The sequence below is a fragment of the Neoarius graeffei genome, chromosome 6 (assembly GCF_027579695.1).
Source record: "Neoarius graeffei isolate fNeoGra1 chromosome 6, fNeoGra1.pri, whole genome shotgun sequence".
In the NCBI taxonomy this organism is placed as follows: Eukaryota; Metazoa; Chordata; class Actinopteri; order Siluriformes; family Ariidae; genus Neoarius; species Neoarius graeffei.
This window is the reverse complement of record NC_083574.1, coordinates 91,847,071-91,860,219: the sequence shown is the minus strand read 5'-3', so window position 1 is coordinate 91,860,219 and position 13,149 is coordinate 91,847,071. Positions and strand designations below refer to the sequence as shown.

At 39.9% G+C, this 13,149-nt stretch overlaps 2 protein-coding genes across 2 annotated transcripts; both read right to left on the bottom strand.

The window, feature by feature from the left end:
• Positions 1-3,381: 3,381 nt before the first annotated feature.
• On the bottom strand, positions 3,382-7,393 carry LOC132887573 (extracellular calcium-sensing receptor-like). Its single transcript, XM_060923038.1, has 6 exons — positions 7,164-7,393; positions 6,529-6,820; positions 5,462-6,292; positions 4,774-5,001; positions 4,419-4,542; positions 3,382-4,295 (listed from the first exon to the last, which is right to left on the bottom strand). The coding sequence occupies exons 1-6, from the start codon at positions 7,271-7,273 to the stop codon at positions 3,382-3,384; spliced, it is 2,499 nt and encodes an 832-aa protein (XP_060779021.1). The 5' UTR covers positions 7,274-7,393.
• A 1,459-nt stretch (positions 7,394-8,852) lies between these two features.
• Positions 8,853-12,853, bottom strand: LOC132887572 (extracellular calcium-sensing receptor-like). The gene is made up of 6 exons (XM_060923037.1): positions 12,630-12,853; positions 11,998-12,289; positions 10,942-11,772; positions 10,250-10,477; positions 9,895-10,018; positions 8,853-9,766 (listed from the first exon to the last, which is right to left on the bottom strand). The coding sequence occupies exons 1-6, from the start codon at positions 12,737-12,739 to the stop codon at positions 8,853-8,855; spliced, it is 2,499 nt and encodes an 832-aa protein (XP_060779020.1). The 5' UTR covers positions 12,740-12,853.
• Between the last annotated feature and the right edge of the window lie 296 nt (positions 12,854-13,149).

Below are 13,149 nucleotides of genomic sequence, written 5' to 3'. Positions count from 1 at the left end.
TCATTAAAAATCTAGGGAAAAATTATTTTATTTACTATGTTACCACATCTGCACAAATACATCCATAAATGTTTCCTGCACTGCATTACCTGGTAGCGCCAGTACACATGTGGCTAACAATAACAATTTAATTGTGACAAATTGCTTGATCTTCATGTTACCTTTGTTTTTTTATTTGAGGCTTTCAAAGTGCTTTGTAGGATTCCAAACCCAGACAGCACTTCTTGATATTCTGGCTTAAATGCAATTTTATCATAAAGTTCAATATGTTTTCAAACTGGAAAACAGGAATATGCAATATTCGAAAGTAAGGGCAATCTCCAAACATGCATTCCGCCATGTAGTAATCAATGTCAAAATATCTTTATTGGATAGCCTGAGAATAATGGTACAACATTTTGATACACTGTGTACTTGCAATCTGTCTTATTATTAATCTTTGTTTCAGGACATGGTATACTCATAGCAGCAGACAGGCCATCACTTCTGCATAGCTGTCCTCTCCAGAGACTCAGGGGGAATCACTTACTGTGTGATGGAAGCATAGTAAGTACAGTTGGACTTTATCTCTGTCTATCCTCCAACCCAACATCATATTTCTGTTCTTCTCTCCTTTTGGTTTGGATGAATCATAATGACCCACTCTTATGAAATCCAAAGCATCAGAATATTGATGCTTATCGCTCAAACATAAGCACATCAGAAAGTGACTTAACTGAAATTCAAACAATTAAAAATATGAATGAAATAGTCGATATTTGATATTTAACTTTATTAGCACAATACTTAAAGTGGTTGCAATATTGTGCATCAATAAAATATGAGAAGAATCATGGAAGGATATGTACATATGGAGATAAATATTTTTGCTATAATAGCTAGATATAGTAGGCCCATAGTACAGTGGCTTCTGGTTAAAGTGAAGAATAAAACTCCATAGAAATATGAGCACTCAGTTCCCTCATGTGAGTGAGACTGGTGCATAGCAAAGGCTCGCTGCCGCATTCGAGGGTGTTTTCTCTTACGTCACCATGTGACACCTGTTCCACACAATGTGATTGGCTGATGCATTTATCCACAGTGGCAAAGCTCAGAAAAACAACCTCATTGTGTAACATTCATGTGCTATATGAAAGTACTCATTACAAAAACAATTGGGGGAAAAAAATTATATATATATATATATATATATATATATATATATGTGTGTGTGTGTGTGTGTGTGTGTGTGAATTAACTGCACCAATAAATAAATAGGGCGGCACGGTGGTGTAGTGGTTAGCGCTGTCACCTCACAGCAAGAAGGTCCTGGGTTCGAGCCCCGTGGCCGGCGAGGGCCTTTCTGTGTGGAGTTTGCATGTTCTCCCCGTGTCCGCGTGGGTTTCCTCCGGGTGCTCCGGTTTCCCCCACAGTCCAAAGACATGCAGGTTAGGTTAACTGGTGGCTCTAAATTGACCGTAGGTGTGAATGGTTGTCTGTGTCTATGTGTCAGCCCTGTGATGACCTGGCGACTTGTCCAGGGTGTACCCCGCCTTTCGCCCGTAGTCAGCTGGGATAGGCTCCAGCTTGCCTGCGACCCTGTAGAAGGATAAAGCGGCTAGAGATAATGAGATGAGATGAGAATAAATAAATAAATAAATTGCCCCAGTGTGTTGTGGCATGTGAAACGTGAATATCAATCGAAAATCAATATAGCTAAAAATTAGACTTAACAATGTGAATGGATCTTTATTTATTCCAAATTCTAATTACTGAATGAACATTTTAGAAAAAACAATTTCAGGAACATTACATAAAATCTTAGGTTTATATTTTGCATAACAGGTCCATGTTTGTGATTATTTTTACAGGAAAATATATTGACTGCTCTATAGGAGAACCAGTGCAGTCCAATAAAGGGGTTGCCCACAGATTTATAATTATTGTTTTACATCATTATGATGTCTGATTGTGCAAATTGTCCTGTCCTCCTATAGGACACAGTCAAATGATCTCTATAAGCCTTCCAGTATTTGTGAACATACCAATAATATGCAGTCACTTGACTTTGATTTCAGAGATTGGGTGTTTATGCTTTATCATATCCAACAGCCCACCACTTCTCCTATTTCCCCTTTTTGTTTGCATTATATGTTTGTGAAGAGTATAAGGTAAAGGACTTCAGTATGGAATCTATGATTTAAATGTCCAAAACTGAAGTATTTGTGAAGGAAGAAGAAATCCCTTGTGATTTTGGCATTATGGGTGACTATGGTTGATATGTTCTCTTCCAGAAAAATATTATAATAATAATAATAATAATAATAATAATAATAATAATAATAATAGTGAAATGAAAATGCTCATTACAAAAGAAGAATTTGAAAAAAATATATATATATATATATATATATATATATATATATATATATATATATATATATATACCGTATATAAAATTTATTTGAATTAACACACACAATTATTTGAATTGAGTGTGTGTGTTTATATGAAACGCACACAGACACAAGATAGATAGATAGATAGATAGATAGATAGATAGATAGATAGATAGATAGATGTGTGATGACCTGGCGACTCGTCCAGGGTGTACCCCGCCTTTTGCCAGTAGTCAGCTGGGATAGGCTCCAGCTTGCCTGCAACCCTGTAGAACAGGATAAAGCGGCTAGAGATAATGATATGAGATGTATCTTTGTTGATTCCAAAATCTAATTACTGAATGAATATTTTAGTAAAAACAATTTCAGTGACATTACATAAAATCTTATATTTATATTTTGCATAACAGGTCCATGTTTGTGATTATTTTACAGGTAAATATACTGACTGCTCCATGGGAGAACCAGTGCAGTCCAATAAATGGGTTGCAGCCCACAGATTTATAATTATTGTTTCAGATCATTATGATGTCTGAACATGAAAAATGTCCTGTGCTTCTCTAGGACATAGTCAAATGAGCTCGATAAGCCTTCCAGTATTTGTGTAGATACCAATAATATGCAGCCACTTGGATTTGACTTCAGGGATTGTGTGTTTATGCTTTGTCACATCCCCCAGCCCACCACTTCTCCTATTTCCCCTTTTTGTTTACATTATATGATTCCTAAGAGTATAAGGTAAAGGAGTTATGTAAGGAATCTTTTTATTGAAATGTCCAAAATTGATTTCGCTATGAAGGAAGACATCCCTTGTGATTTCTGCATGATGGGTGACTATGGTCGATGTGTTTTCTTACAGAAAAAGAAGAAGAAGAGGAAGAAGAAGAAGAATTTTTGTATAATCATAATTTTTATTTTATTTTACTCTTTAATCTTAATATGAGACAATTTATGATCCACGCAAATGAATAATGCACAATTATTCAACAATTAATGTTTGTAGCTATTTATTTTGTGGTGCTCGGCCCATGATGGCCTTTTTGGTGTTTTGTTCAGGGTGTAGGAGTATAATATAGCACTTCGGAGCAAATATGGCTCCCAACAGCCCAAAACTAGATGCCAAGATAGCAAAGATCTCTATAGCCACAGAATACTTCCCTGGAGAACTGACGTATGCAGGCACAAAGGTGATCCACACAGCACAGAATATCAGCATGCTAAATGTGATGAATTTGGCCTCATTAAAGTTATCTGGAAGGTTCCTTGCTAAGAAGGCCAGAAGAAAGCTTACAGCAGCCAGCAGGCCAATGTAGCCTAATAGAGATGCAAACCCAATCACAGAACCCATAGCACATTCAAAAATTATTTTTGAGCTGATGTAGCGAGTGTTTTTATGGGGTGTGGGAGATGCTGTAACCAGCCAGACTGTGCATATAACCACCTGGATGGCTGTGAGGAACAGCACTGTACCTCGCTGTTGGACCACCCCAAACCACTTCATAGCATTTTGGCCTTCTGGTCGAGAAGACTTAAACACAGCCACAACCACCATGGTTTTGACCAGAATGCAGGAGATACTCAATGCGAAGCTGATACCAAATGCCACATGCCTTAGTTGGCAAGTCCACAGCTGAGGCTGCCCAATGAAAAGCAGCACACACAAGAAGCACAGTTTGAGTGACAGGAGCAGAAGGAAACTCAGCTCAGAGTTGTTGGCCCTGACCACAGGGGTGTGGCGGTGATGCACAAACACAATCAGAACCGCAGTACAGAAGCAGGTGCCGAATAGGGAAGCTGTTGTTAAGGAGATGCCCAGTGGCTCTTCATAGGACAGGAACTCCACCTGCTTTGGAACACAATGGTCCTTCCCTGGATTGGACCAGAACTCATCAGGGCATACAATGCATTCATTAGAATCTGAATGAGAAAGGTAGAAGGAAAAACATACAGTGAGAAAGGGACATGAGTGATTATCCAAAAATGAAGAGCATACATTTTAATCGTATGCACATTCATTTAAAAAAAAAATGTCATGTTCACCTGTTGTGTTGCTGATTTCTCCATCAGTACAAGGCAGACAGTCAAAGCAACAGATGGGCATGCCTTTCTTTCTGGCTTTTCTTGTGCCTAGGGGGCAGCTTTCACTGCACACCGACCTGGGTGGCTAAGGAATGGAGATAAATCAGTTCAGCAATGCATTACTTCTACAGTATGTTTATTGCACATTTCCTCTTAGTGACATTGAACTGCAGAGCATGACACTGACTTTAATAAAATCACTGATGTGAAAGAATAAATGTATATTGAAAAAGAAAAATTATCAGTGTTTCAAATGTGAATTAACAAATAAGTATCACATCATGTGCACTCTATTATTTTTGTGTATATGATTTACTTTCTTTCCCTCAAAGTTCCAGTACAGAGCATCCTCATTCAGGAAAAGGACATTGTCTGTTTGTGAACTTTCATCCACCACACCAACTGTAAGAAGCTTGATCGAGCCATCCATGTTTGGCTGCCAGTTCATAATGTCATAGATAGCCAAAGGATTGCCATTCTCATCAAAAGATACACTGTCCCCAAAGCCAGTGGTGAAATTAACTCTGTGTAGGTAATGGACAACCTGTACCAATGGTTAGAAGAGACATGACAGCCAAATAGGATAGGTGTTAATCATGCATTTGATCACCAAGAACATTTTACCAATAAAAACTCTTCAGTTTTTGACAATGCATCACACACAGTGGTTTACAAGAATGAATAAAGAAAGAAAGAAAGAAAGAAAGAAAGAAAGAAAGAAAGAAAGAAAGAAAGAAAGAAAGACTCTCCCTTTCCTTGAACATTCAGCATTACAAATCAGTTTTATACCTAAGGAAATTTTAGTGTTGATTCAGTATGAAACTTTAAATAATTAAATAGCTTTCAAATACAGGATGAATAAAGATTTGCTCTTTCAAGAATTCCTGATTGTGCATTGTAAATGCATACATATAAAACGACATGTGCCTTTAGTTCATCTCACTGCAATCTATGTATCATTTATGCAATACTACAATAAGAATGGATGTATTCATCATTTTCACCTGCCAAGGCTGCAGGGTGGATATTTTGGCACAGCTGTGACCACTAAAGGGCCCGTTGCCCTCCTGACACTGTGTCAGGTCATGCAGGGCATGAGCTAGTGCATAAACCGCTTTATATACATTATAGCAACCTCTTAATTCAGACACGTCACTGTATACTGTATTTGTGCTGCTCAAATCTTCATTCCCTGTGCACAACATTATGTCATCTTTCCCAGCAGTCTGCATGTCATCTAAATCAAACCTGCATCCGAACATCTCCTCCCAGAAGATCCGGACCATATTGTTTGTGGGATGGATGTCAGGGCGCAGACGTAGCAAGAAGTCCTGAAGCCCTGCAATCTCTCCACGATGAATAGCAATGCCTAGGGTTCCTCCCAGGAATGGTAGGAGGTGTGGTGTGCGGAAGACAGGTGAAGTAGCCCAGGCTTCACTTGCAATCCATTGCTTTCCAGTTACATTTTTAACAGAAACTTCATCCATTACTGGCAACAAGTAGGCCTCAGCAGCAAAGACCACCACCACCTTGGCTGTGGAGGTTTTGATCACTCTAACAATGCGCTCCACATCTCTGCGGTTGTTGTCCTTTGGCAGCATCTCAGAGAAAGCCACACAGCCACCCAACTGTTCCTGAACATCCTCGTGGAAGGAGAGGGCAGCATAGATACCATAGTCATCATTGCTGTACAATAGGCCCACCCAGGTCCAACCAAAGTGTTTCAGGATTTGGACAATGGCACGCACCTGGAAGGCGTCACTGGGGATTGTCCTGAAAAATGAGGGGAACTGATTCCGGTCACTGAGACAGGAGCAAGTGGCAAAGTAGCTCACCTGATGAAAAGTGAGACAGAAAAGGAGCGTGAGAGAAAAAAAATGTGCAATAAAGGGTGAATATAAAATGAGAGAACGTATGAGATATGCCATTCAGAAAGGAAAAGGACTTTGCTAATAATTAGAATGAATCTCCCATAATATAATTGGTACAAAGGTACAAACATTATAGATGTTACAGATTGACAGATATAAACTCAAGTTACATTTTATCCTAAAATCTTAGAAGCCTGTACCATGGGCACTCGAAACAACCCCAGTACACTAGAGATAGCTATAGAGTGACTGGAACCTGGATCCCCCACTATCCCAATCACCGGGGAAGAACTGGTGCAGTTCAGACCAGAGCCAATTTCTTCATTTCCACTGATCAGGGCTGTTGCTGCCCGAAATGCCACAGCAAGCTTCACACAGTTATCGTACATATGGTACCCCAGCGTGATGTTAGGAAGCAGGTCCGGATTTCTGTTAATCTCATCAATAGCAAAAGCCATAGTCATTACTTGCTGGAAGGCTGATATGACAAACCTGTTGCAATATCACAGACAAAGAGACAGATCATGTTAACGAAGAAGACATAATGGGTCTCTTGAATCAATTTTGCTGTCCTGCTGTGCTATTATTTCATGTACAAGCAAAAAATGCTTTATAAAAATATACACATTAAGTTTATGACAGTGCAGAACAATTTCTTTTGTCAACTGATCAGTAATATCAAACATATTATCATCTTAATGAAAACATTCTGTCCATTCATCCATCCATTATCTATACCACCTATCTGTCATGGTCACAGAGGAAGCTGGAGCCGATCCAAGCTGTTCCCCATTTGCACTTTTTCTCATTCTTATTCTTTGCTGAACCAACTCACTGTTCACAATAGGGTTGTTCCGGTTCACTTGTGAAGCTTAACTCTGGAAATACAGTAAGAAAGTGGATCTCAAACAGGCCTCCCAGAATAAGGTCTCCATCCTGGCGCATCCCATTTAGCCTGAAGTGACCCTGGAGCTGACAGTATCCTGAGCTGATGTCCAAGCCAGTGGCTGATGATATGGAGAAGGAGAGGACCAATAATAAACTCAAGATGATACACACATACAGATATGAAAAAAGCCACATCTTTCTCTCTGTCTGCTTCTCTGTCCTTCTCTTTCTGTGATAAATATGTGGTGGACATTTATATAGCTGGTGAGGTCATGTGGGTTTCTATGGACATAATGGCATCATGTATACATAATGGCATCTTTTATTTATTTATTTATTTATTTATTGGATAAAGCGGCTAGAGATAATGAGATGAGATGAGATATGGTTGATATGATTATATGTAATTGATGTAATGGTTGATTTGTTATTAGTTTTATGCTATTTATTTATCCTACTATATGAAGACACATATACTGTATGTTAGTGACTTTTTAAAAGCTTGCTCTTTCTAATTTGTCCCATGGGAGAACCAGTGCAGTCCAATAAAGGGGTTGTAGCTTACAGTTTTATAATTATTGTTTTAAATCATGATGATGTCTGAATGTAAAAAAAAAATGTCCTGTCCTCCTCGAGGACACAGTCAAATGATCTCTTCAAACCTTCCAGTATTTGAGTAGATTGCAATAATATGCACTCAGAGATGGCTTTGAAGGCTTTGACTTCAGAGGTTGGGTGTTATGACTTGTCATATCCCCCAGCCCACCACTTCTCCTATTTCCACTTTTTGTTTGCATAATATGATTACTAAGAGTATAAGCTAAAAGACTTAGGTATGGAGTCTATGATTTAATATCAAAAATTGAGGTCTCTATGAAGTAAGAAATCCCTTGTGATTTTTGCATTATGGTTGATTATGGTTGATATGTTTTCTTACAGAAAAAAAAAAACAATAATAATAGTAATAATAATAATAATAACAATAAATTTCTTTCATAATAATAATAATAATAATAGTAGGCACTGGTGGCTTCTGAGGATGAGTAAGATCCTGTCCCTGCCCGAGGCAAACAGGTTCGAGGCTCGGCTCAGGTGAACCTACAGTGCTGGAACCAGGTTGGGACACTAAATCTGGCGGCACGGTGGTGTAGTGGTTAGCGCTGTCGCCTCACAGCAAGAAGGTCCGGGTTCGAGCCCCGTGGCCGGTGAGGGGCTTTCTGTGCGGAGTTTGCATGTTCTCCCCGTGTCCGCGTGGGTTTCCTCCGGGTGCTCTGGTTTCCCCCACAGTCCAAAGACATGCAGGTTAGGTTAACTGGTGACTCTAAATTGACCGTAGGTGTGAATGTGAGTGTGAATGGTTGTCTGTGTCTATGTGTCAGCCCTGTGATGACCTGGTGACTTGTCCAGGGTGTACCCCGCCTTTCACCCGTAGTCAGCTGGGATAGGCTCCAGCTTGCCTGCGACCCTGTAGAAGGATAAAGCGGCTCGAGATAATGAGATGAATGAATAATAATAATAAGTGGAAGAAGAAAAATTATTATTTTTATTTTACTCATGAGTCTTTATACAGTATGAGACAATTTATTATCCAGGCAATCGAATAATGCACAATTATTCAACAATTAATATTTTGCAGCTATTTATTTTGTGGTGCTCGGCCCATGATGGCCTTTTTGGTGTTTCGTTCAGGGTGTAGGAGTATAATATAGCATTTCGGAGCAAATATGGCTCCCAACAGCCCAAAACTAGATGCCAAGATAGCAAAGATCTCTACAGCCACAGAATACTTCCCGGGAGAGCTGACATATGCAGGCACAAAAGTGATCCACACAGCACAGAATATCAGCATGCTAAATGTGATGAATTTGGCCTCATTAAAGTTATCTGGAAGGTTCCTTGCTAAGAAGGCCAGAAGAAAGCTTACAGCAGCCAGCAGGCCAATGTAGCCTAATAGAGATGCAAACCCAATCACAGAACCCATAGCACATTCATAGATTATTTTTGAGCTGATGTAGCGAGTGTTTTTATGGGGTGTGGGAGATGCTGTAACCAGCCAGACTGTGCATATAACCACCTGGATGGCTGTGAGGACCAGCACTGTACCTCGCTGTTGGACCACCCCAAACCACTTCATAGCATTTTGGCCTTCTGGTCGAGAAGACTTAAACACAGCCACAACCACCATGGTTTTGACCAGAATGCTGGAGATACTCAATGCGAAGCTGATACCAAATGCCACATGCCTCAGTTGGCACGTCCACACCTGAGGCTGCCCAATGAAAAGCAGCACACACAAGAAGCACAGTTTGAGTGACAGGAGCAGAAGGAAACTCAGCTCAGAGTTGTTGGCCCTGACCACAGGGGTGTGGCGGTGATGCACAAATACAATCAGAACTCCAGTGCAGAAGCAGGTGCCGAACAGGGAAGCTGATGTTAAGGAGATGCCCAGTGGCTCTTCATAGGACAGGAATTCCACCTCCTTTGGGACACAATGGTCCTTCTCTGGACTGGACCAGAACTCATCTGGGCATACAATGCATTCATTAGAATCTGAATGAGAAAGGAAGAAGGGAAAACATACAGTGAGAAAGGGACATGAGTGATTATCCAAAAATGATGAGCATACATTTTAATCGTATGCACATTCATTAAAAAAAAAAAAAAAACATCATGTTCACCTGTTGTGTTGCTGATTTCTCCATCAGTACAAGGCAGACAGTCAAAGCAACAGATGGGCACGCCTTTCTTTCTGGCTTTTCTTGTGCCTAGGGGGCAGCTTTCACTGCACACCGACCTGGGTGGCTAAGGAATGGAGATAAATCAGTTCAGCAATGCATTACTTCTACAGTATGTTTATTGCACATTTCCTCTTAGTGACATTGAACTGCAGAGCATGACACTGACTTTAATAAAATCACTGATGTGAAAGAATAAATGTATATTGAAAAAGAAAAATTATCAGTGTTTCAAATGTGAATTAACAAATAAGTATCACATCATGTGCACTCTATTATTTTTGTGTATATGATTTACTTTCTTTCCCTCAAAGTTCCAGTACAGAGCATCCTCATTCAGGAAAAGGACATTGTCTGTTTGTGAACTTTCATCCACCACACCAACTGTAAGAAGCTTGATCGAGCCATCCATGTTTGGCTGCCAGTTCATAATATCATAGATAGCCAAAGGATTGCCATTCTCATCAAAAGATACACTGTCCCCAAAGCCAGTGGTGAAATTAACTCTGTGTAGGTAATGGACAACCTGTACCAATGGTTAGAAGAGACATGACAGCCAAATAGGATAGGTGTTAATCATGCATTTGATCACCAAGAACATTTTACCAACAAAAACTCTTCAGTTTTTGACAATGCATCACACACAGTGGTTTACAAGAATGAATAAATAAAGAAAGAAAGAAAGAAAGAAAGAAAGAAAGAAAGAAAGAAAGAAAGAAAGAAAGAAAGACTCTCCCTTTCCTTGAACATTCAGCATTACAAATCAGTTTTATACCTAAGGAAATTTTAGTGTTGATTCAGTATGAAACTTTAAATAATTAAATAGCTTTCAAATACAGGATGAATAAAGATTTGCTCTTTTAAGAATTCCTGATTGTGCATTGTAAATGCATACATATAAAACGGCATGTGCCTTTAGTTCATCTCACTGCAATCTATGTGTCATTTATGCAATACTACAATAAGAATGGATGTATTCATCATTTTCACCTGCCAAGGCTGCAGGGTGGATATTTTGGCACAGCTGTGACCACTAAAGGGCCCGTTACCCTCCTGACACTGTGTCAGGTCATGCAGGGCATGAGCTAGTGCATAAACTGCTTTATATACATTATAGCAACCTCTTAATTCAGACACGTCACTGTATACTGTATTTGTGCTGCTCAAATCTTCATTCCCTGTGCACAACATTATGTCATCTTTCCCAGCAGTCTGCATGTCATCTGAATCAAACCTGCATCCGAACATCTCCTCCCAGAAGATCCGGACCATATTGTTTGTGGGATGGATGTCAGGGCGCAGACGTAGCAAGAAGTCCTGAAGCCCTGCAATCTCTCCACGATGAATAGCAATGCCTAGGGTTCCTCCCAGGAATGGTCGGAGGTGTGGTGTGCTGAAGACAGGTGAAGTAGACCAGGATTCACTTGCAATCCATTGCTTTCCGGTTACATTTTTCACAGAAACTTCATCCATTACTGGCAACAAGTAAGCCTCACTCGAAAACACTACCACCACCTTGGCTGTGGAGGTTTTGATCACTCTAACAATGCGCTCCACATCTCTGCGGTTGTTGTCCTTTGGCAGCATCTCAGAGAAAGCCACACAACCACCCAACTGTTCCTGAACATCCTCGTGGAAGGAGAGGGCAGCATAGATACCATAGTCATCATTGCTGTACAGTAGGCCCACCCAGGTCCAACCAAAGCGTTTCAGGATTTGGACAATGGCACGCACCTGGAAGGTATCACTGGGGATTGTCCTGAAAAATGAGGGGAACTGATTCCGGTCACTGAGACAAGAGCAAGTGGCAAAGTAGCTCACCTGATGAAAAGTGAGACAGAAAAGGAGAGTGAGAGAAAAAAAAGTGCAAAAAAGGGCAGACATATAATGACAGAAAATGTGAGATATGCCATTCAGAAATTAACGGAATGTGCTAATAATTAGAATTAATCTCCCATAATGTAATTAGTACAAAGGTACAAACATTAAAGATGTTACAGATTTACACTCAAGCTACATTTTCCCTCAAATCTTAGAAGCCTGTACCATGGGCACTCGAAACAACCCCAGCACACTAGAGATAGCTATAGAGTGACTGGAAGCCGGGTCCCCCACTAGCCCAAGCACTGGGGAAGAACTGGTGCAGTTCAGGTCAGAGGCATTTTCATCAGTTCCACTGATCAGGGCTGTTGCTGCCCGAAATGCCACAGCAAGCTTCACACAGTTATCATACATATGGTACCCCAGCGTGATGTTAGGAAGCAGTTTGGGATTTCTGTTGATTTCATCAATAGCAAAAGCCATAGTCATTACTTGCTGGAAGCCTGCTATGTCAAACCTGTTGCAATATCACAGACAAAGAGACAGATCATGTAAATGAAGAAGAAATAATGTGTGTGGTGAATAAATTTTGCAGTCCTGCTGTGCTATTATTTCATGTACAAGCAATATAGGCTTTATAAAAATATACACATTCAGTTTATGATAGTGCACAATTTCTTTTGGCAATAGATCAGTAAATTAAAATATATTATCATCTTCATGAATACGTTTTGTCCTTTCATCCTTCCCTTATCTATACCATGTATCTGTCATGGTCACAGGGGAAGCTGGAGCCGATCCGAGCTGTTCCCCATTTGCACTTTTTCTCATTATTATCCTGTGCTGAACCCACTCACTGTTCACAATAGGGTTGTTCCGGTTCACTTGTGAAGCTTAACTCTGGAAATACAGTAAGAAAGTGGACCTCAAACAGGCCTCCCAGAATAAGGTCTCCATCCTGGCGCATCCCATTTAGGCTGAAGTGACCCTGGAGCTGACAGTATCCTGAGTCGAGGTCCAAGCCTGTGGCTGATGATATGGAGGAGGCGGGGACCAATAATAAACTCAAGATGATACACACATACAGATATGAAATAAGCCACATTTTCTCTCTGTCTGCTTTACTGTCCTTCTCTTTCTGTGGTAAATATCTGGTGCAGATTTATATAACTGGTGAGGTCATATGGGTTTATGTGGACATAATGGCATCATATGTCCTCAATTACATCATTTTTTTTTTTTTTACTTAATGGTGATATACTTGAGATGATTATAGGTAATTGATGTAATGGTTGATTTGTTTTCATTTTAATGGTATTTATTTTTCCTACTACCGTATATGAAGACACATAGACTGTATGTTAGTGACTTTTTTAA

Bases quoted from the DNA above. Each gene is read 5' to 3' on its own strand.
- LOC132887573 (XM_060923038.1), bottom strand. From the start codon at position 7,273: ATGCGCCAGGATGGAGACCTTATTCTGGGAGGCCTGTTTGAGATCCAC. The intron at 5,002-5,461 runs GTGAAAATGATG...CCATTGGTACAG, and splicing joins CCACCCTGCAGCCTTGGCAG to GTTGTCCATTACCTACACAG. The intron at 4,296-4,418 runs GTGAACATGACA...TTTCTCATTCAG, and splicing joins AGAAATCAGCAACACAACAG to ATTCTAATGAATGCATTGTA.
- LOC132887572 (XM_060923037.1), bottom strand. From the start codon at position 12,739: ATGCGCCAGGATGGAGACCTTATTCTGGGAGGCCTGTTTGAGGTCCAC. The intron at 12,290-12,629 runs GTGAGTGGGTTC...ATATTGCAACAG, and splicing joins GAACAACCCTATTGTGAACA to GTTTGACATAGCAGGCTTCC. The intron at 10,478-10,941 runs GTGAAAATGATG...CCATTGGTACAG, and splicing joins CCACCCTGCAGCCTTGGCAG to GTTGTCCATTACCTACACAG.